Below are 24,049 nucleotides of genomic sequence, written 5' to 3' on the forward strand. Positions count from 1 at the left end.
TTCGTCCGAAAGAACGCTGTCAAAGCCAGGGAGTGGATGGTAAGGACGCTGTTGCAGCAAGGGGGGGGCACCCCAGCATTGCTAGGAGAGTGGTGGCAGAGCCCTGCCTTGGCTGCTCCGGCAGGAGCCCCGAAGGACCAGGTGTCGCCCCCTTACAGTGAACGTTTCCACCACTGGAGAGAACGGCGCTGGGCGGAAGATGATGATGGGGAGTGGAGCTATTCAACAGGTTTGGGCCACTCCACCATAGAAGTCCTTCGGGAGCGTTTTGGTGAAGCCAGCTTCAGGGATGCACAATCGTGGCAACCGTGGATGACGGGGACGGAACCTAACCCTGGCTGGCCAACATCCTCCGCAGGGACAGAGACCCGGTTCCACCTGGCTAGCCCCAAATTATGGGTGGGTCCCTCCCAAAGCAATCCCCGACCACCGGCCACACAATATGCTGCAACCCAATCGCTTGGATCATTGGCGGGCGTGGCTACAGGGACAGCATCTGGGTCGCTTCGCCCCCCTCCGGGGCAGGGGCCAAGTCAGGTCTCAGGACAGATAGCTTATCCTCCAGTACCGGCTGGACAGCCTGGGGTATGGGGACCCCAACCAGTCTGGGGACCACCCCCTTTGCAGACCACGTTTGATGGCAACCCAGACCGTGTAGCCCTGTTCCTGAGCCAGGTACTCAGTTACATTGATTTATATGGGCGCTTATATCCAACTCAGTGGTCCATGGTAGTGGCAATTACAACGACTTTAACAGGTGAAGCTGCGGATTGGGTAGCGGACTTGCATAACGACCACGCTCGAGAGCTCACTGATGTTGGCTTATTCCTGGAAGGCCTCAGGGTACGATTTGAAGATGACACACGAACACAAGTAGCTGAGGGGAGCTTGTGGCCCTGAAACAACGGGGCCGTTCGGCAAAGGAATACGTAAAAGAGTTTCGTCGGCTAGCGGGGAGAGTTAGGGGTTGGCCCGAACGCATGCTTGTTCACCAATTCCATCTTGGACTGGATCGTGACCTAAGACAAGCCTGTGTATATCGGGGCATGCCACCCCGTTTGTCTGAGTGGTGTAAAGCAGCTATTGACCTGGACGTGGGACTAGGAGAGTTCCGGGTTAGGGGAGGTGTGAGTACGATCCCCATCCGACGCCAACCAGACCGGCTGGGTCCTGTCAGAGCAGCGGGGCGAGAGGAGCCTGATCCTCGAGTAGCTGATTCCACACGGCGGCTGTTACGCTGTTTCCGGTGTAATCAACCTGGCCATAGGGCTCTGGAATGCCCACTACCACCGGCTCACCCACCTGGACCGAACACCCTGACAGCTAGTGGAAAGTCCCGTGGGCGACCAACCCCGGAAAAGACCAGAGGTCTATTGCAACCAGGACAGAGCCCCAATGGGACCACAACAAAGGAACCGGGTCCTGCTGTACATCCTGGGATAGTTCCTGTGGTGCTAGCCGATAGTGATGAGGAAGAGGACACCAATGACCCAATGGTAAGTGAGCTCATCCGTCCCTTCCTCATACCCATAACCCTGACACCATTACAGGGGCCAACACGAGTACAGCATGAAGCCCTTATTGATTCTGGGTGTACAAGGTATTTGATAAGGCGAACTGTAGCCACCCGTTTGGGTATACGGTTACGGTCGTTAAAAACCCCAATAACATTCGAACAGATGGATGGATCTACCTTAGGGGGAGCCCCAGCAACCCAAGTGACAGAATTAGTAAAAATGGAGATAGGAGCTCACTGGGAAAACATACGGGTTGTGGTGGTGGACACAATGATCGAACCCGTGATTTTGGGATTGGCTTGGTTGGATAAATGGAAGCCCACGATCTGGTGGGAGGGGGGTTTCAGGAAACTCCGTCTGTCGATAGGACCAGATCCGGGTAGCTCACAGAAGGTTCTGAAAGAGCAAGGTGTTTCGTTGGGGCTGGATAGCGATATATGTCCCGTTGGAGTACCAGCAGTATATGCAGATCTAGCGGCAGTGTTTGATGAAGGGGAATGTGATACGTTACCACCACACCGTCCCACTGACTGCGCTATTGAACTAATACCTGGGGTAAAGCTGCCAAAACCACGCATGTATGCCATGACCCCACATGAGGTGGAAGAATTACGTAAATATATTGACAAAAACCTAGCCCGTGGGTTTATACAACCTAGTCGGTCACGTATGGCCGCTCCGGTGTTGTTCCGTGAGAAAAAGGATGGAGGGCTTCGTTTATGTGTGGATTATCAAGGTTTGAACGCAGTAAGCGTAGAACCATTATACCCATTACCCTTAATGAAGGACCTGTTAGCTGCATTAGCGACCGGAAAGTATTTTACAAAATTGGACTTACGGGAGGCCTACTATAGGGTACGTGTAAAACAAGGAGACGAGTGGAAAACCACCTTTAACTGCCCGTTGGGCAGTTATAAGTTTGTGTTATGCCGTTTGGATTGCAGAGCGCTCCCACAGTCTTTATGCAATTGATTAATGAGGTATTACACGATTATCTATACCAAGGGGTTCTAGTGTATCTAGACGATATCTTAATATACACCGAGTCTATGGAGGAACATATTAGTTTAGTCCGTCAGGTATTGGAACGGTTGTTAAAAGCCTGCCTGTATGTTAAGGTGTCCAAGTGCGAATTCCATCGCACAGAACTAGACTATCTCGGATATAGGATATCCAAGGACGGTATAGTGATGGATCCAACAAAAGTAAATACTGTGTTGGAATGGCTGGCCCCTACAACAAGGAAACAGTTACAAAGCTTCCTTGGGTTCGCTAACTTCTATCGTCAGTTCATCCCAACATTCGCACATATTGCTCTGCCGTTAACAAATCTGCTACGCACAAAAGGGGAGGGGCCTCCACGACCTGGACGGCACTTGGATTGGACGATGGAGTGCCAGACAGCTTTAGAAACCCTGAAACGTTGTTTTGCTGAGGCACCCGTACTACAACATCCTGATCAATTGAAACCATTCATAGTACAAGTGGATGCAAGTGACGTTGCGATAGGGGCCGTGTTGTTACAAACCGATGTCCAAGGTCAGTTACACCCATGTGTGTACACCTCCAAAAAATTCAGTCCCATGGAAAGGGGTTGGGCTATCTGAGAAAAGGAGGCGTTTGCTGTTCGTTGGGCTCTTCTCACCTGGAGGCATCTTTTGGAAGGAGCACAGGTACAATTTGAGGTGTGGACGGATCACCGCAACATTATAGCATTACAAACTCCTAGACGACTGTCTCCTAAACAAGTCCGGTGGGCACATTATTTTCAGCGTTTCCGGTTCACGCTAAAACACATGCCCGGTGGCAAGAACTTCTTGGCCGACGCTCTCTCTCGGATGCCTCAATTCCAGAGCAAACGGGATGAAATAGTACAAGCTATGGTGCCCAACGGTGGTAGGACTGCAGCAGCCGTAACCACAGAGACGACAATAGACTGGAAAGAGCAGGTGCAAAGGGAGTTAAACACTGATAGCTGGTTTAAGGAAAACAAACACCTGCTCACGCATAGGGATGGGTTTTCGTGGAAAGGGGACAAAATGTATGTACCGGAAGGGGTCCGGGGCCTGGTGTTACACCGATGCCATGATAATAAATCGGCTGGGCATTACGGTTTCCTTAAAACCCTGCATTTAACACGGCGTCAGTTTTGGTGGCCACATATGAGGAAAGATATAGAAACATACACACAAGACTGTTCCATATGCGCCAAGGCCAAATCCCGCCCTGGAAAACCTTTGGGAGTACTACAGACTGTAGCCACACCTACCCAACCGTGGGAGGAGATAGGGATGGACTTTATGGATTTCCCAGACAGCAATGGGAACACGGTTATTTGGACTATTATCAATTTATTTTCAAAACAAGCTCATTTCGTTCCGTGCCGAGGATTACCCTCAGCTCGTAAGCTATCTAAGCTATTTATACAACACATTTATAGGTTACACGGGGTACCCCGTCGTATTATTTCTGATAGAGGGGTGCAATTTACAGCCCGATTTTGGAGAAACTTCCTCTCGGCTATTGGATCAACGCAAGGCCTCAGTTCGGCATTCCACCCTAGTACCAATGGGGCTGCAGAGAGAGCAAATGCAATGATAGAGCGATACCTTCGTTGCTATGTTTCATATCAACAGACCGATTGGTCTTCACTGCTACCGTTTGCGGAGGTCGCCTATAACAATGCAGTTCATAGCAGTACGGGTCTCACTCCTTTTCGGGTGGCAATGGGACGAGACTTCGTAGCGATACCCGAGTTAGATCAACCACCGACAACGTCGCCAATGCCCCATGAGTGGGCCGATAAGATGAATACGGTATGGCCCCAGGTCAGAGAGGCATTAGATAAAGCAACTCTCGCATATAAAAGCCAGGCGAATAAGAAACGAGCACCATTTCAACCATTCAAGGTAGGGGACATGGTATTTCTCTCTACCAAATACATCAAATTAAGGTTCCCTAGTAGGAAACTAGGACCGAAATATCTGGGCCCGTTTCCGGTGATACGAATAATAAATCCTGTGACTGTAGTACTAAAGTTACCTCCGTTATTGGGGAAGATCCACCCCGTATTTCATAGTAGTCTTCTCAAACCTGCCAAACATATCCAAGTATTCGACCGTCCTGGTCCGGTCACGGAGGGCCATTACGAGGTCGATGAAGTCCTAGATTCTAGATGGACAAGGGGGGTCCTCTCTTATCTTGTTAAATGGAAGGGTTATCCAGTAGAAGAGGCTTCTTGGATACCGCATAGTAATGTAAAAGCAAACCGACTGATTCGACGGTTTCATAGAATGTATCCTCACAAACCACGGTTATCTACTAATACGTGTAACTTATCTCTTACAGAAGGACACGTGGCGAAAGGGGAGCCGCCTGTCGAGCCTGGCAACCTGCTCGACATCGCTAACGCATGCTGAAAGCATCGAGGGACATATACATACTTGGTGGTGGTGGCACTGGGTGAAGGTGGCCGTATGCGGGGTGTGGGGTGGTGGTATCGGGTGCGACGGGATTAGGGCCGTTCCGGAGGACACAGCGGCAGCACCTTCCAGAACACGCTGAAGACCAATTACACCCCTAAAAGAGGGGCGTGGTAATAAACAAGGGCACGGTCTACGCCCCTAAACGAGGGGCGAAATAACAAACAAGGGCGCGGTCCTAATGAGTTAATGGAAAGATGGGCTATATAAACGCCCCATTCTTGGTGTAACGTAGCGCCGATTTCAATCGTGTTTACGAATCACAGTGTGTAGCCGGATGCGGATGCGAATAAACCAGCATGCCAAAAAGAGCTGAATAAGGCTGTAGCTGTGTTTTGATTGCGTCTCGCACGGCATTCCTGAGAGTCTTGTTCTAACTACCGGCGCCAGTCTTCTGGGCTGGGGAGCCCACCTATGAACCGACGTGATTCAAGGTCAGTGGTCTCTGGCGGAGCGGGCGAACAGCATCAATTGGCTGGAGTTGAGGGCTGTTCGTCTCGCTTTACGCCACTTCATTCACACATTAGAGGGGCAACATGTGTTAGTCCGGATGGACAACGTCGCCACCAAGGCGCACATAAATCGGGAGGGGGGTACACGTTCAAGACCCCTGATGCTGGAGTTGGAGAGACTGTTGGCTTGGGCGGAACGGCATACAGCGTCTCTAGTGGCGGACCACATCTCGGGGCAGGCCAACATCACAGCAGACTGGCTCAGCAGGGAGCACATCAATCCTGCAGAGTGGTCTCTGAACCCTGTCCTCTTCGAACAAATTGTGGACCGATTTGGTCATCCACAGGTGGATCTCTTCGCCACTCCCCAGAACGCCCAGCTGCCGAGATTTTACATGCGTTACCCCACCGCAGGAGCGGAAGGTTTCGACGCTCTACGCTGTCAGTGGCCCCCCCAGGCTTCTCTATGCCTTCCCTCCCTTGCCGTTGATGCCGAAAACTCTTGTCCGAAGGTGCCGAGTTGATTCTAATTGCCCCTCAGTGGCCTCGCAGGCCCTGGTACGCAGACCTAGTGGATCTGTCCAGCTCATCATCATGGACAATACCACCGAGAGAGGATATGCTCTGCCAGGGGGTCATCTTCCACCCAGATCCAGGGTGGCTCCGATTGACCGCCTGGCGCTTGAGCGGCTCCAACTACAGAAGGACAGATTGTCATCTGACGTCATCAAGGTGATTCAAGCGGCCAGGCGTCCTTCCACCACTAGGATTTACGAAGCTTCATGGCGACCCACCACGTGGACCCGACATCGGATGTCCCGGATGTGTTAGATTTCTTGCATGATGGCTTAGCTAAAGGTCTGGCCCCAGCCACGCTCAGGCGTCAGGTGGCTGCTTTATCCACTGTCCTCATGTGCGAGAAACACCGCACACTGTCTTTAAATCCGAGGATTAAGAGCTTTCTACATGGGGCATCCAATATTTGCCCTCCAGTGGTACATAGATACCCATCCTGGGATTTACCATTAGTCCTTCAAGTCCTTACCACCACACCGTTCGAGCCCTTGGCTTCTGTATCCCTCCGGTTTCTAACTCTTAAGGTCACCTTTTTACTGGCCATCACTTCAGCTAGACGAGTGCCTGAACTCACTGCACTATCTGTCCACAAGGACCTTTGTGTTTTTTATAGTGACAGAGTGGTGATGCGCTTGGACCCAACTTTTCTGACCAAAGTAAACTCCCAGTTCCACCGAACTCAAGAGTTAGTTCTTCCTAACTTTTGTCCGAATCCTCGTCACCAGACTGAGTCTTTATGGCATACCTTGGACGTTAGGCATGCCCTTCGCCGTTACATTAAGCGTACAGAATGCTTTCGACAAACTGAGTCCTTGCTAGTTTACTTCACTCCTTCGATGGGTCGGAAGGTGTCTTCTGCTACGATTGCCAGGTGGATTAAAGCCTGTATTTCGATTGCCTATGATATTCGAGCACACCCACGTCCGGCTAAAATATACGCACACTCAACTCGCAGTGTGGCTGCGTCGGCAGCTTGGTCTACAAATGCATCAGTGTTGGACATCTGTCGAGCAGCCTCATGGGGCTTCTGCTACTTCCTTTATAAGACATTATAAAATTGACTTGTATGCCTTGTCTGATGCATCCTTTGGATGTCGAGTTCTACAAGTGGCCACATCCCAGAATGAGGATAACAGTCAGCCTCCCGCCCTAGGCAATTGAACTTGGGTACATCCCGTCCAGGGATTGGAGGAGCAGCGCAATGGAAAACGGACGTTGTGTACCTGAACATCCATTTTCGGGGCGCTGCGACTCCAATCCCTACCCGCCCATTCAGCTTCCTGTTCATTACTTACCTTTGTTTCCTGTTGTTATAATTTCATAGTTGACTGAGTTCCTACGCCTTTGTGAAGAAAGACTGAAGCTGATTGGGCAGTGTGGGCGTGGCCTGACTTTGGGAAGTGATCAGCACTCAGTTCTGCATAGCAACTGGAAGATACTACCCGTCCAGGGATTGAAGTCGCAGCGCCCCGAAAATGGACGTTCAGGTACACAACGTCAGTTTACAGGTTATATAAATCAGGTTATATGAAGGTTAAATATGGTGTTACCTTTTACAGGAATAATTCATTTTTCTCTCACTGGGTATGAGTGTTACATGGGCCTCTATCAGGGGTGGGTTCTAAAATTTTTTACTACCAGTTCTATGGGCATGGCTTATTTTGTGGGCGTGGCTTGGTGGGGGGGGGGTAATGTGACTGGGTGGGCGTGGCCAACTTTTTTTACTTTTAAAAGCATTTTTTCTACAACCTTAAGAGATTGCAGAAAAAAATGCTTTGAAAAACCTCTGCCAATCAGGCAACTCAGCTGGGATCGTCAGAGGCTTTTCAAAGCATTTTTTTTACTACCTCTTCGGCTGAAGAGGTTGTAGAAAAAATGTTTTGAAAAGCCTCTGACGATCCCAGCTCAGCCATGGGATCATCAGAGGCTTTTTTTTTTTACTTTTAAAAGCATTTTTTCAGCCAAAGAGGTTGTAGAAAAAACGCAGGCAAAAGTCCTTGAATACAGAATGTTCTTATGACTTCCTACCGTTCCAACAACCCCCTCCCAACTTCCCCAGGTAAAATATGTGGCAGTTAAGAAGCAAAAAATAAAATTGTCTTCCAAAACTGACAGGCTTCCCCACCCCACCCCCCAGGAAAGGGACGCATCCTGGAACAAGATTGAAATCAGGGGTTAACACAATTAGCACATTAACCATCTCTCCCCCCTCCCAGGAGGACCCTTAGGCTTATCAGGGAATTTATCATGAAATTGCCTAACTAAGGTGTCTGCTTGAACATCCCAACTCTTCACCCACTTGGCTTCAGACAAGGGGTATCCCTTTGTCTGTTGGAATTCTTTTTCATTTAATATTATTTGATTTTTTTAAAAAAATTTGATTTATATGCCGCCCTTCTCCGGAGACTCAGGGCGGCTTACAATGTGCTAAGCAATAGCCTTCATCCTTTTGTATATTTATACAAAGTCAGCTTATTGCCCCCACAACTGGGTCCTCAATTTACCTACCTTAGAAAGGATGGAAGGCTGAGTCAACCTTGAGCCTGGCGAGATTCGAACCTGCAGTAATTGCAGGTAGCTGGTCTTAATAACAGGGTGCTTTAGACCACTGTACTACCAAGGCTCCTCCATCTTAATAATCTCCATCTTATCTTTTTCTTCTGTCTGTCAGAGTTCCAAGGAACATCCCAAACAAAATAAAGCTCTGAGGCCTGAGGTTCCTCATAGTTCCAATTTATTAGAAATGTCATGTTGGCACATCTGGGAAAACCCGAATCTGAAAGCTTCCAGGGTTTCCACACCCAGCTGACAGTTCACAGCCCTGCCCCCCACTCACAAATTCATCACATTGTCCAATCAACTCTTCACACTCAACTGGATACAATCTTTAGGCAGTCTCCATCAGGCACAGGCAAAAGTCCTTGAATACAGAATGTTGTTACCGCTCCAACAACCCCCTCCTAACTTCCCCAGGTAAAACTACCCCTTGGTAGTACAGTGGTTTAATGCACCCTGTTATTAACACAGCTGCCTGCAATTTCTGCAGGTTCGAATCTTACCAGGCTCAAGGTTGACTCAGCCTTCCATCCTTTCTAAGGTAGGTTAAATGAGGACCCAGTTTGTGGGGGCAATAAGCTGACTTTGTATAAATATACAAAAGTATGAAGGCTATTGCTTAATGCACTGTAAGCCGCCCTGAGTCTCCAGAGAAGGGCGGCATATAAATCAAATTAAAAAAAAATGTGGCAGTTACGAAGCAAAAAATAAAATTGTCTTCCAAAACTGACAGGCTTCCCCACCCCATCCCCCGGGAAAGGGATGCATCCTGGAACAAGATTGAAGTCAGGGGTTAACACAATTAGCACATTAATCATCTCTCCCCCCTCCCAGGAGGACCCTTAGACTTATCAGGGAATTTATCATGAAATTGCCTAACTAAGGTGTCTGCCTGAACATCCCAACTCTTCACCCACTTGGCTTCAGACAAGGGGTATCCCTTCCAATGAACCAAATATTGCAAACATCCCCTCTGCAATCTAGAGAACAAAATCTTCTTCACCTCATAATGAATCTCATCCTGCACCACAATCGGCTTTGGGGGAGCAGCAGGTTGAGGTCTCAATTTAGATCCCACAGCAGGCTTTAACAGGCTGCAATGGAAAACAGGATGAATTTTTCCCAGTATGTGGGGGAGATTTAACTGTACAGTCACTGGGTTAATCACCTTCACTATGGGGAAGCGACCTAAATATTTTGGTCCTAACCTCTTACTCTTCAAACTCAAACGTATGTATTTGGTGGAAAGATACATGCGACCTCCCACCCAAAAGGGAGGGTTGGACAGATCGATGTATGTCTGCTTGCTTTTTATATGCTTCGGCTGCTTCATTCAGGGCTTTTTTGGTATTCTCCCAGCCTTTCTTTAATGACTCCATCCATCCATTCAGAGTCATGGAAGAAGACTGTTCTCTTGGCAGTTCTGGCATAGGGACAAATTTCATACCACTCATAATCTGAAAAGGCGTCAGTCCCATACTACTATGCACATTATTGTAAACCACTTCTGTGAAAGGAAGCAAGTTAGCCCAATTATCTTGCTGGTAATCCACATAACATCTGATGTATTGTTCCATCATGGCATTAGGGCGTTCTATGACTCCGTTCGTACTCGGTTGGAAAACCGAGCTAAGCCAAGTTTGTTATGGCTATCTCTACTTCACTCATGCAATCCCCCCTCTCAACTTCCCATGATATGATTGTGGCAGGCCTGGATCCTCAAGGCACACAGGTAATATGGCTTCCAGGCATGACACTAAGCCCCTGAGATGACCCAATGGACCTCAGGAACTCCCTCCAGAACTTAGCTGTGAACTGAACTCCTTGATCAGAGATCATCATCACGGAACTCTATGCAGCCAGTATATCTGTTTGACAAACATCTTGGCTAATCTCTTAGCCCAGGGGAGTCCAGAACAAGGAACAAAATGGGCCTGTTTGGAGAACAGGTCTATCACAGTTCATATTACAGTATTTCCACCACTTTCCAGGAGCTCTACTATAAAGTCCATAGCTATTTCTTACCACGGGTGGCTGGGCTCAGCTACCTGTTGAAGCAAACCAGGAAGCTTCTTGTCTTATTGCTGGCACATGTGGCACAACCTTTTACATAGTCCTCCACATCAGCTTTCATTTTTGGCCATCAAAACTGCTGTCTAATCAGATGAAGGGTCTTTAGAAATCCAAAGTCAATTGAGAATCATGGCTACACTGGAGCACCAGGAGTCTCATGCTGTTGGGGACGTAAATTTTCAAACCTTTTTTTTAAAATTTGATTTATATGCCACTCTTCTCCGGAGATTCAGGGCGGCTTACAATGCGTTAAGCAATAGCCTGCATCCTTTTATTTATAAATCCTTATATTTATACAAAGTCAGCTTATTGCCCCCACAAACTGGTCCTCATTTTACCTACCTTTGAAAGGATGGAAGGCTGAGTCAACCTTGAGCCTAGTGAGATTCGAACTTACAGTAATTGCAGACAGCTGGTGTTAATCACAATGCTTTTAGTCTGCTGAGCCACCAGGCCCGTTCCAAACCTTTCCAAGCTAGTCCATCATGGGTCGTCAAACTGTTTTGATTGTCGGCTAGCCACAGTTCAGTAGATACTGCTGCCTTCAAGTCAGCAGTTAGCTTCCCATCGATGGGGACAGTCCGCCTGCTGGCCTGACTCTGGGTAGTGACTTGCACCGCACTCTGCGTGTCTGGGATGATGGCGTGGATGATGTCCTCCCTCTGGCTGTCATATTGGGGTTTCCTTGACAGGGAGTCTGCAAGCAGGTTCTTTCCCCCTGGGATGTATTTCAGCTTGAAATCAAACCGTTTGAAGTACTGCGCCCAGCAGACCTGTTTGGGGGAGAGCCTTCATGGGGTCTTTTAAGGCTTCAAGGTTTTTATGGTCTGACCATACCTTGAAGGGGATCTTGGCTCCCTCTAGGAAGTGCCGCCACTATAGAAGAGCCCAACAAACAGCAGAGGCTTCCTTCTCCCTTACTGCCCATCTCCACTCAGTGTCCATGAGTTTTTTGGACACATATGTGCAAGGAAGCAGCCGTCCTTGGGGGTCTTCCTGGAGGAGGACTCTGTCAACTTGCAAAACTTAATTAGGGCATCTTTCAGAAACTTCACACTACTGCCACTGTAACATCGCTGGCGTCAGCCTGGACAATGAACTGCCTATCTGGGTCTAGGTGCTGAAGGATGGGCTTGTCTGCAAACAGCCATTTCAAGTTTTCAAACGCTTTTTGACAGTTTAGCATCCAGGTTAGTGGCTACATCGGCCACAGCTTTGTGTGGGAGGGTCCTGTCTTTAGCAGTTCAGTAAGCGGCAGAGCCACTTCCATGAAGGCTGGGATGAATTGCCAGTAGAAGTTAGCAAACCCCAGGAAACTTTGAGGAACATTTGTAAATCAACTTTTTCAGCACCAGTGTAATTTTAAAGGCTGAGTTAATAAGCTGTAAGTGAGGACTGTCTATAAAACAGAGCAACCCAAAGGGTGCACAATAGCTATTATTTAAAAAATCCTAGGTTAAGCCCAGTTCTTCCAGGATAATAAATGGATGGTGCACCACTAGGAAATCCTGTGTTTGTTTGCTTGGTAAAAAAAAATCACAGAATTGGAATGGTTGGAAGATAAATCTAAAATTAAAATCAAATTAGAATGGAAGCTGGAAAATATATTTTTTATGGAAGGTGGAAAGAAATGGGCTGAGAGTATAAGCAATCCTCTCCTGAAGTTTCATTGGGTAATTTGGAATAAATATAAAGGGAGGTTGCTTCCGAAGAACTCTCCATTATCACTGGTAGTAATCTTGGAAAAGTTCCCAGGGAATTTGAAGAATAAAGTCAATAAAATTTTAAAAGAGAAAAATAAAATGAAACTAAGGGAATGGTTAGGAGGAATGAGGACACGTGGGGAATTGGAAGAGGTTCTAGGAGGAAAACGGTTGTCTTGGTTAAAATATAGCCAAGTGGAACAATGGACTAAAAATTGGATAAGAGAAAATGGAGAGTGTAGACAGCTAACGAGGTTTGAGGAATTAATTGGAAAAAAAATGAAACTGTAAAGGAAGAAAATAAAGGGATAAAAGGCTTAATGAGTGGAATCTATAAAATATTGGAGGAAGATGAGAGGGAAAATTTAGGAAAGATGGTATGGGAAACTGATTTGAAGATACAAATAGGGCAACAGAGTTGGGACAGAATTTGGCAACAAAGAGTGTTGAGAAATATGTCAGTAAGAATAAAAGAGAATTATCCAAAATGGTATGGAGGTGGTACTTAACTCTGGTTAGATTAAGCAATATGAATCAGCACTATTCAGATAACTGTTGGAGAGGTTGTGGGGGAAAAGGAACGTATTTACATATGTGGTGGGATTGTAAATTTGTGCAAAAATTGTGGAAGATGGTGTTTAAGGAGATGGAAGAAATTGTAGGAATAAAGGTAGAAGAAGCACCAAAGGTAGCATTACTCTCACTATTGGAAGATATAAAGTGTAAAAAAGAGACTAAAGAGTTGATAATAAATTTATTGACCGCAGCAAGGTTAATGATTTCTAGGAACTGGAAGACACGAGGTGATTATTGCTTGGAAGAATGGTATAAGGAAGTATGGGATATTGCCATAAATGATAAATTGACTTGTAATATTAAAGTAAGGAGGGGCATAATGAAAGTAAATGAATTCAATGGAATCTGGAAACAGTTCCTAATATATGTGTTTTCTGGAGGAAGGGGGATACCACCACCAGAAGAAGCTTTAAGATTTTGGAAGCAGGAATGATCCCGAGGGGTGGGGGAGCATTCATTGATTGCTTGTATTGGGTATATTGTTATATATTATGATTCATGTATGTTATGTATGTTAACTTTTTTTAATAATAAAAAATATGAAAAAAAAATCACAGAAGACAACAGTGGCATAAGAATTCCATATTGTTCCCATGAAAAGAAGGTGTCCATAAAATCACAAGTCAACCCTCATATGAAGGAGAACCAGTTTTAAAGCATATACCACAAATGGAATAAAATGGAAGGAAGATGTAGCAACTGACATGTTTCAATCCAATTGCTTCTTCTGGCTTTTGAACCATGAAGGTCACCTGCAGGGCAGAACAGCCTTTACATCTGAAGTTTTACACTGCTTTTATCACTGCCCTAAACTCCCCCAATATATTTGCTATTTATATGGTTTCTTCCACTTGCGTGCCTCATTCTCGACACAATCTGAACAGACATGCTTGGTGCGCTGAATTCCTGGAACTGTTAGAAAAAGATAAACTTTGAACCCCCTCTGTGTCTCTTCTCCTCTTGCTTTCTCCTTATATGAGGAGCCACAATCTATAGTCTCAGGGCTCCAATCCCCAAGAGATGCTGGCTGGAGAATTCTGAGGCTGAAAATCTTGGGGGGACCCAGGGAGAAAAAGGCTGGGATTCCTGGCACGTAGCATTTCTATCATCTACCATCATAAAAATGCAAAGAACACTCTCAAATTTTTTTTTATATAATTGCCCAATTTCTACAAAAATAAATATCCAGAAACTTCTTACGCTGAAGGCAAGATAGCCATTATCAAAGTAATATGTTCCAACTTTTTCTTTCCTCTTCCCCATCTAATACCATTACATATTTGCCTACAAAACATCAGGAAAATTCTATTTAATTTAATCAAATAAAATAGTCAATTTCTCAGCTGGACTCACAATGGGACACTAGAAATGAAACTCAAGCCTTCTCTACACTTATCACTTTTGGCGTCATGTGGATTTTCCTGTGTGCGATAAGGGTGGAAAGTTTCCTGAAGCACCGTCCACACTCGGGGCACTAAAATGGTTTCTCCCTTTTGTGTATAAGGACATGATTTATAAGGTTAACCCTAGTACTAAGATCTTTCCCACAGTATGGACACTTGTATAGTTTCTCTCCTGTGTGAGTTCTCTGGTGTTGAGCCAGGTTCGACTTATGACTGAAACTTTTCCCACAATCAGGACATTCAAAGGGTTTCTCTCCTGTGTGAGTCCTCTGATGTCGAACCAGGGTGGAATTCTGATTGAAACTTTTCCCACAGTCAGGACATTCAAAGGGTTTCTCTCCTGTATGAGTCCTCTGGTGTTGTAACAGGCTGGACTTCTGACTGAAACATTTCCCACAATCAGGACATTCCAAGGGTTTTTCTCCTGTGTGAGTTCTCTGGTGTTGAATCAGGGTGGAATTCTGACTGAAACTTTTCCCACAATCAGGACATTCAAAGGGTTTCTCTCCTGTGTGAGTCCTCTGGTGTTGAATCAGGGTGGAATTCTGACTGAAACATTTCCCACAGTCAGGACATTCAAAGGGTTTCTCTCCTGTATGAGTCCTCTGGTGTTGAAACAGGCTGGACTTCTGACTGAAACATTTCCCACAATCAGGACATTCCAAGGATTTCTCTCCTGTGTGAGTCCTCTGGTGTTGAAACAGGCTGGAATTATGACTAAAACTTTTCCCACAGTCAGGACATTCAAAGGGTTTCTCTCCTGTGTGAGTCCTCTGGTGTTGAATCAGGATGGAATTCTGACTGAAACTTTTCCCACAGTCAGGACATTCAAAGGGTTTCTCTCCTGTGTGAATCCTTTGGTGTTGAACCAGGCTGGAATTCTGACTGAAACTTTTCCCACAGTCAGGACATTTAAAGGGTTTCACTCCTGTGTGAATCTTCTGGTGTTGAACCAAGCTGGAATTCTGACTAAAGCTTTTCCCACAGTCAGGACATTTAAAAGGTTTCGCTCCTGTGTGAGTCCTCTGGTGTTGAACCAGCCTGGAATTCTGAATGAAACATTTCTCACAATCAGGACATTCAAAGGGTTTCTCTCCTGTGTGAGTCCTCTGGTGGCCAATGAGGCTGGAATTCTGACTGAACCTTTTCCCACAGTCAGGACATTCAAAGGGTTTCTCTCCTGTGTGAGTCCTCTGGTGGCCAATGAGGTTGGAATTCTGACTGAAACTTTTCCCACAGTCAGGACATTTAAAGGGTTTCTCTCCTGTATGAGTCCTCTGGTGTAGAACGAGGTGGGAACTCTGACTGAAACTTTTTCCACAATCAGAACATTCAAAGGGTTTCTCTCCTGTGTGAGTCCTCTGGTGTTTCACGAGGTTGGAATTGTTACTGAAACTTTTACCACAATCAGGACATTCAAAGGGTTTCTCTCCTGTGTGAGTCCTCTGGTGTCTCACCAGGTTGGAATTGGTACTGAAACTTTTCCCACAGATAGGACATACAAAGGGTTTCTCTTCGGTGTGAGTCCACATTGCCATTTTCGCTAAAGCATTTACCGCATTACGAGCACTTGTAGGGCTTCTCTCCTATATGGATCCTTTCACTGACCACAATGGTGCCACATTCAGAGTATTTGTACGACTTTTCTCCAGTCTGGATCCTCTCAGGCATAATCAGCTGTGCTTTGCAAGTTGTATCTTTCCTACAACAGACACATCTATGGAGCTCTTCGACAACCAATATTCTTGACGAGGTCAAAAATATGGATGATCCCTTCTTTACACAAGCTTTGATTCAAGCCGTTTTCTTCTTCCCAGAGCCTGTAACACTTTTCATGTAATACATGCTTGAATTTCACACTCTACTTTTCCCAGCTAGAAATCTCTTCTTGATTTTATCTCGTTTCTCTCCCAGTTGCTGAGGAAGGTGAAGGCGAAGAATTGTAGGCTCTGTGAAGGAAATGGAAAATATTTTGATTTCTGGACTGATTTGTTTTGCTATTCAATGTTGCTTGTTATCCTCAGTTATCCAAAGCACTCTTAGTGCCATCCTCTTTGTCTATAAGATTCAAATAAAAGTGCATCTTTAATTGTGCATAAAATGGTTGAGGAAGATGAAAAAAAAAAAGTTTACATTACAATGAAAAAGCAAGCATGCCACAATGCTCTAATAAGCTCTTACATTAATTATGATTCATTTGACACATGGAAGACTACCCAGATCAGCGGTTTCCCGCCGATGGTCCGTGGACCAGTGGTAGTCCATGAGAAAATGTTGGTGGTCCGCAAAAAAATATTTGCAATTTTTTATATCGTACTAAAATACTAAATACTATTTATCATTTTAAAAAATTCATATTAGTGGTCCACTGGATTTAAAATTATGAATTTATTAGTCCCTGAGATCCGAAAAGTTGGTGACCCCTGACCTACATCCAAGTTCAAATATCCTTTCAATTATGAAATTCACTTGTTGACTGGGTCAATCACAAAATCTTAGCAGTGCCAACTACACTCACTTTGATTCCTGTGGTTTTACTTATGGTAACAGGGTATCATAAATATCATTGCAACAGAGCAGAAGAACATAATAGAATTGGAAGGGACCTTGCATGTCTTCTAATCAAATTGCTGCTCAAGCAGGAAACCCTATACCATTTCAGACAAGTGGCTCTTTTGTCTCTTTCGAAAAGCCTCCAGTGATGGACCACTACAACTTCTGAAGGCCAGCCGTTCTGCTGGTTACTTGTTCTCACCATTAGGTTCCATAGTATAAAGAAGTATTCAGAAATGAAGGAGCAGCCAAGTATTTCTAATAAAATGCCCTTGATCAATTGATCATCAACAAGTATGACTACATCTATAAAAGCCGAAGTTGTGAGAGTTTGCTGGTCTCCAGCATTGAGTTGTGTAAAGAGCCTCTTGATGCAGGTAAAGAAGGAGAGTGCAAAAGTTGGCTTGAAACTCAACGTTAAGAAAACTAAGATCATGGCACTGGCCCTCTCAATTCTTGGCAAAGAGAAGGGGAAGAAATGGATGTAGTGACAGATTTTATTTTCCTGGGCTCCAAGATCACTGCAGATGGGGATTACAGCCAAGAAATTAAAAGACGCTTGCAAAAGAAGAACGGGACGATAGAGAACAAGGTGGCTGGATGGAGTCACTGAAACAGTAGGCGTGAGCTTAAATGGACTCCAGAGGATGGTAGAGGACAGGAAGGCCTGGAGGAACGTTGTCCATGGGGTTGCGATGAGTCAGACATGACTTCACATTGGTGGGCAGCAACAATTCCTTTTCTAATATCATCAGCAAATGTGGCTACATCTACAAAAGCCAAAGTTATAGGAGTTTGCTGGCCTCCGGCATTGAGTTGTGTGTTAACACAGTGCCAAAGAATAAAGAATCAGCAATGATAATTAGAAAAGAAATTGTTGCTGCCCACCAATTTGGGAAGGTTTAAAAGGCCATTTCCAAACAATTAAAACCCCATCATTCTACAGTGGGGAAGATTATTCACAAGTGTAAAACAATCAGGAGAGTTATTAAACTTGTGAGGAGTGGACGTTCAAGGAAATTCAGCCAAAGGTCAGATGGTGCAATGGCAAAAATTACAAAAAATCAAAGAGTTATATCTCAGACTCTACAGCAGGGCTGTCAAACTAGTGGCCTGTGGGCCAGATTGATCACGCGCTGGACCCATCACTGCAAGAGACTGTTAAAGTCACATAGAAAAGAATTACTTCTAGTTGTTGCTGCTTAAGGTGGTTCTACAAATTATTGAATCATACGTGTTTTCACACATGATTTCTCTGTTTTGGCTTCCTTTTTATAAAATAAATGATGACCTGATGTAACATGTCATGTGTTGTTGTTCATCTACGGTTGTATTTACCTATCGTATTTTTCAGAGTATAAGACGCACCGAAGTATAAAACACATCTTAGCTTTTGGGGAGAAAAATAAGGAGGGGGGGAAAATCTGCCTACCAGGTATTCATCTGGCTAGCGTCCTTAGTCTGGTCAGCTTCAGCACATTAGTTTGCTGGTTTTGAGCACGCACGCTTGTGCTTTTTATCCCCCGTTTGGGGATAAAAAACAGCTTTTAAAGCACAACTGATCTTTGGCAAGAGAAGATTGCTTCACTTGCTAGTGCCTCGCATTCTGCAAATGCAAAACAATCGTCAGAGACTTTTCAAAGCATTTTTTTTACCACCTCTTTGGCCAAGAGGTTGCAGAAAAAAATGCTTTGAAAAGCCTCTAATGATCCCAGCTGAGCTGCGTGATCATCAGAAGCTTTTTTTTTACTTTTAAAAGCGTTTTTTCAGTGGAAGAAGTTGTAGAAAAAATGCTTTTAAGAGTAAAAAAAAAAAGCCTCTGATGATCGTGCGGCTCAGCTGGGCATGGGGGGGGCACAGGGATTTTTGCTACCGGTTCTCTGAACCACCCGCCGCCATCGCTAAAGGATCGGGCAATCCAGTCCGAACCGGGAGCATTTCACCCCTCCTCAACAGGCTTCTGAGGCCATGGAAACTTTCACAGGAAACCACCAGCCTGTTTGTTAGGCATGTGACAAAAACCACAGAAGGCATGCTTGACTATTTTTATAATTTCTATATCTCTATACCTTATCTGTCAACTGCCTCTTATGTAATGAAGTGAAAGCAAAGAAATTTATAAATATCTGTGTTGCACTATGCTCAGTGTTTCTTCCTTCTTAGGAGGGACCCGTCTTAATTCAGATGAATAAATGCATTGTCTTATCAACACACACACTTGGACTCTGTCTTTTAATGAGCCACACCTGTCAATCTGCATGACACTAACTTTAAAGATGTGGGAGCTTTAACTGATGAAATGATGCCTAAAACAGTGGTGGGTTTCAAAAATTTTTACTACCGGTTCTGTGGGTGTGGCTTGGTGGGCGTGGCAGGGGAAGGATATGTAAAATCTCCATTCCCACCCCTCTCCAGGGGAAGTATACTGCAAAATCCCCATTTCCTCCCGATCAGCTGGGACATGGGAGGCAAAGAATAGATGGGGGTGGGGCCAATCAGAATTTTTATTACCGGTTCTCAGAACTATTCAAAATTTCCAGTACTGGTTCTCCAGAACTGGTCAGAACTTGCTGAAACCCACCTCTGGCCTAAAACCTCTGCAAGATTTGAAGCAACAGTTATGGCCATGGAAACCATGAGCTCTAGGTAAGGGCAGAAAATACCTTCCACAACCCCTTTGGTGACATCCCAATTGAAGTAGTCCTCACTTACTGACTGCAATTGGGACTGGCAACTGTGTCATTAAGCAGCCCAATCATGAAGCCCAATCATGTCACATGATAGTGCCAACTTACATCTGTGTTAATGTGTATGTATTTTTTATGTCTCTAAGCTGCCCACAGTTATGTCATAATAAGGTTGGTGGACAATAAATATTATAAATAAATACACCTGAACAGTCAAAACATTCAATAGCTTTTTAAAAAAGTGCGGGGTTAAGCACAGTTGAGCCTGGTGAATACACAGATGGGGGCACCAGTTGGAAACACTGTGTTTGTTAACTAGAAATGGAAGTAGAAGAAAACAAGAACAACCCAAAAAAGACCAGAGACACATAAATCCGATCTTGTTGCCCAGAAAACATCAGGTCCATAAGAGAAGAATTGAGTTGGGGGGACCTTGGAGGTCTTCTAGTCCATCCCCTGTTCAGGCAGGAGACCCTATTCCGTCCAGAACAAATGGCTGCCCAATCGCCCCTCAAAACCCTCCAGGGACGGAGCAGCCACAACCTCTGGAGGGAAGCCATTCCCAAAGAACCAACCTCCCCTTGAAAGAGGCTTTTTCAAGCTTCCCACCAGCAGAAATTGCAGCCCCCAGTTTCCCAGCCTGCAGCACCAGTGGGCTTCCATCTGGGGAGGGAAGGAACCTGCAGCAGCCGCAGCTGAGAGGCTTCAGCCCAGTTGCTCCTCCGCTTCCAGCCCAAGTTGCTCCCGGACTCTCCTCCCACCTGCTGCCCTCCACTCACCTGCCAGCTGCTGCTCCGACCATGGAAACAGCACAAGAGCCGCTCTGCATTCCACTTGCCTCCCATCAGTCATCCGGAAGAGGAAGTTCCTCTGCGCTTCTCCTCTCTTCCCAGCCTTTCTAGCAATGCAGTGTTGATGGCTTTCTAGGCACAGATGTTGCTTGTCCGCCATCTAGCGACAGGAGGTGGAAAAACACGCTTTTCCAATCTCCACCAAGGCGTTGGGAAGAGGTTTCCTGTGATTACATTGCAGCAGGTCGTTTTCGATTCCCAGCAACCGACCTTTGCAACTGAGCCAAGTGAAAAAGTGAAACGTGATGCTACTTCGGTTTTGGTGCCTTTGGGTCAGTCTTGATGCCTGGCCTTGCAGTTTTTATTCTGGTCAACTGAGCAGAGATAATTTCTATATAAGAATGCGTGATGACAATTTCTCAACAGAGAAAAAGGAGGAAGGTGCAATTATATTTTTCTTTTTTCCATTCCTTTCCTGCTTCTCTCTATCCATTCTTTGTTTTTATTTGATTTATATATTTTATTAGATTAAATTTTCTAATTAAAAAAAGGAATGTGTATGAAACAAAGAGTCAGTCTTGATGCCTGGCCTTGCAGTTTCCTTGGCAAGGATTTTGTATATTTTATTAGATTAATATTTTGAATGTAAAAAAGGAATGGGTATCAAACAAAGAGTGGTACATTGTTGCATGAACATCTGTATTACCAATCTTTTTTCCAGCCCTTGGAAATGCCTTTTGGAAACATTGCTCTTACCATATACAGGCAGTCATCTCCTCTTGTTAAACCCCCTTTTCCAGCCCTGCTGGGTATGTGACTTTCTCACTTTGACCTAATGGAGACTTCTGTGTATGCAAAGTTACAGACGCACAAGGCATTTAGCATGGGTGTGCTTGGAAGCATCTCTGGGCAGCAGGAATGAAGCTGGCTCCCTTTGAGCCTCTGACCCATTGATTCTCCTGGGTCTTAAATCCTTGGCAGACACAGGAAATCAGTCATAAAGTTTGGGGGATGTAGAGAGGTTTTGATCTCCACTGAGTCACCCCTAAGAAAGTGCAGAAACCCATCAGCTTTCTGCAAAGTATAGCTCTCCAAGTCTTTTGCCCAAACTGTTTGGGAATAATAAAGCTAACTCCTGTGGAAATTGGGAAGGCTGCTCAGAGCAACTCTTCCCTCTAGTGAGATTTAGGCTCTGCAAGGATTTTAATTTAATTTAATTTAATTTAATTTCCAATTTATATACCGCCCTTCTCCCTGAGGACTCAGGGCGGTGTACAGCCAAGAAAAAAAAACAAAGAATACAAATATTAAAAAACATTTAAAAATATATATAAATTTTGGCCCGAAAGTTAAAAAATCACAGACTGATTAAAAGAATTTAAAAATTTCTTCTTAAGCCAACCCGGCTTGCTGGAAAAGATGGGTTTTCAGGGAACGACAGAAGGCATTGAGGTCATGGATTCTCCTTATCTCCGGGGGCAACTGATTCCAGAGGGTGGGAGCCCCCACCGAGAAGGCCCTCCCCCTGGGGGTCACCAGCCTACATTGTTTGGCTGATGGCACCCTGAGGAGGCCCTCTCTGTGGGAGCGCACGGGTCAATGGGAGGTCGTCGGTAGCAGCAGGCGGTCTCGCAGATAACCAGGTCCTAAGCCATGGAGCGCTTTAAAGGTGATAACCAACACCTTGAAGCGCACCCGGAAGACCACCGGGAGCCAGTGCAGCTCGCGCAGGAGCAGTGTTACATGGGAGCGCCATGTTGCTCCCATCACTACCCGCGCTGCTGCATTCTGGACCAGCTGGAGCCTCTGGGTGCTCTTCAAGGGGAGCCCCATGTAGAGAGCATTGCAGTAGTCAAGGTGAGAGGTGACGAAGGCGTGAGTGACTGTGCACAAGGAATCCCGATCGAGAAAGGGCCGCAACTGGCGAATCAGGCGAACCTGATAAAAGGTCCCCCTGGTGACAGCCGTCAGATGTTCCTCCAAAGACAGCTGCCTATCCAGGAGGACTCCCAGATTCCGAGCCCTTTCAGTGGGGGCCAAAGACTCGCCCCCAATAGTCAGTGATGGAGTCAACTGACTATATCGGGATGCCGGGAGTCACAGCCACTCAGTCTTGGAAGGGTTGAGCTTGAGCCTGTTCCTCCCCATCCAGATCCGCACAGCCTCCAGGCACTGGGACATCACTTCAAGGGCATCGTTGGGGTGGCCTGGGGTGGAGATGTACAGCTGGGTGTCATCAGCGTACTGATGGTATCTCACCCCAAAGCCACGGATGATCTCACCCAGCGGCTTCACATAAATGTTGAACAGAAGGGGCGAGAGGACCGATCCCTGCGGCACTCCACAGATGAGAGGCCTCGAGGTCGACCTCTGCCCCCCTGCCAACACAGACTGCGACCGGTCGGAGAGAAAGGAGGAGAACCACCGCAACACAGTGCCTCCCACCCCCAACTCTTCCAGCCGGTGCAGCATGATACCATGGTCGATGGTATCAAAAGCCGCTGAGAGATCTAATAGGACCAGAACAGAGGAACAACCCTTGTCCCGAGCCCTCCAGAGATCATCCACCAACGCGACCAATGCCGTTTCCGTGCTGTGCCCAGACCTGAAACCCGACTGGAATGGATCTAGATAGGATGTTTCCTCCAGGAATTGCGGAAACTGTTGCGCGACCACACTCTCAATAACCTTCGCAATGAAGCCAAGGTTGGAGACAGGACGATAGTTAGCCAATATTGCCGGATCCAGGGACAGCTTCTTGAGGAGAGGCCTCACCACCGCCTCTTTCAGGGCAGCGGGGAGGTGACCCTCACTCAACAAAGCATTAATGACGCCCTGGAGCCAGCGTCGTGTAACCTCCCGGGAAGCCAGTACCAACCAGGAGGGACACGGGTCCAGTAAACTTTTGGCCGCACTAAGTCTCCGCAAAATCCTGTCCACATCATCGGGAGTCACAGCATCAAACTCCTCCCAGATAACATTCTCAAGACTGTTCCTCGTCACCCTGCCCTGATCTACCCAGTCAGAGTCCAAATCCACCCGGATCTGAGCGATTTTGTCATACAGGTATTGTCCGAAATCCTCCGCCCTTCCTTCAATGCAGACAGAATCTCTCCTATCTAGATGTGGTTTGGAAGGTGAGTGTTATTGTTATTGTTCCAGGTTTCATTATTCCATTCATAGGATGAAGCTGGAAATAATTTAGCAGCTGTGCATACAAACAAGAACTTCATAAATATTTATGGCACAACACGTCCCTAATCTTGGGAAGCTAAGTAGGTCAGGCTTCACTCTCCAAAGTTGCAAAAGTAGGTTTTGGGGAGTTATCCTGCACTCCCGTTTCTCTGCAGTTTCCTTGGCAAGATTTTTTGTAAGCAGATTTCCCTTCAAAGACCTGACAGGACGGGACAGGCCAAGTCTCTGAGATGGCTTTGTGCCTAAAGCAGGACCGGAAATGAGCGTCTCTCAGGCTGTAGCCTGTTGACCACCAAACTGGGCTTTCTTCCTCCCCAAAAAATCTATCCATACAGCTGTTCCTGCTACTCCAGCCCCAAATTCAAGGCTGCAGTTTTTAAGATCCAGTATCTTCAAAATATAACACCTACTTTCCACCTTTCAATCTGAGCTTCAAAGTTTGATTCTGAGGAAATGGACTGTTCGTCTGAGTAGGGACTTATGGC

The 24,049-nt window shown here is 46.0% G+C and overlaps 3 protein-coding genes across 3 annotated transcripts in view; 1 reads left to right on the top strand and 2 right to left on the bottom strand.

The window, feature by feature from the left end:
• The window catches only part of LOC132710035 (uncharacterized), a 173,535-nt gene that overhangs the window by 135,987 nt on the left and 13,499 nt on the right, over positions 1–24,049 (bottom strand). The gene's annotated exons all lie outside the window — the stretch shown is intronic.
• Positions 1–24,049, top strand: part of LOC148115761 (uncharacterized) — a 321,967-nt gene that overhangs the window by 74,553 nt on the left and 223,365 nt on the right. The gene's annotated exons all lie outside the window — the stretch shown is intronic.
• Positions 13,503–20,584, bottom strand: LOC117657881 (uncharacterized). Its single transcript, XM_060688410.2, has 2 exons — positions 20,358–20,584; positions 13,503–16,287 (listed from the first exon to the last, which is right to left on the bottom strand). The coding sequence occupies exon 2, from the start codon at positions 15,874–15,876 to the stop codon at positions 14,410–14,412; it is 1,467 nt and encodes a 488-aa protein (XP_060544393.2). The 5' UTR covers positions 15,877–16,287; positions 20,358–20,584; the 3' UTR covers positions 13,503–14,409.

Source organism: Pantherophis guttatus, chromosome 2 (genome assembly GCF_059756535.1).
Source record: "Pantherophis guttatus breed Tessera chromosome 2, ASM5975653v1, whole genome shotgun sequence".
In the NCBI taxonomy this organism is placed as follows: Eukaryota; Metazoa; Chordata; class Lepidosauria; order Squamata; family Colubridae; genus Pantherophis; species Pantherophis guttatus.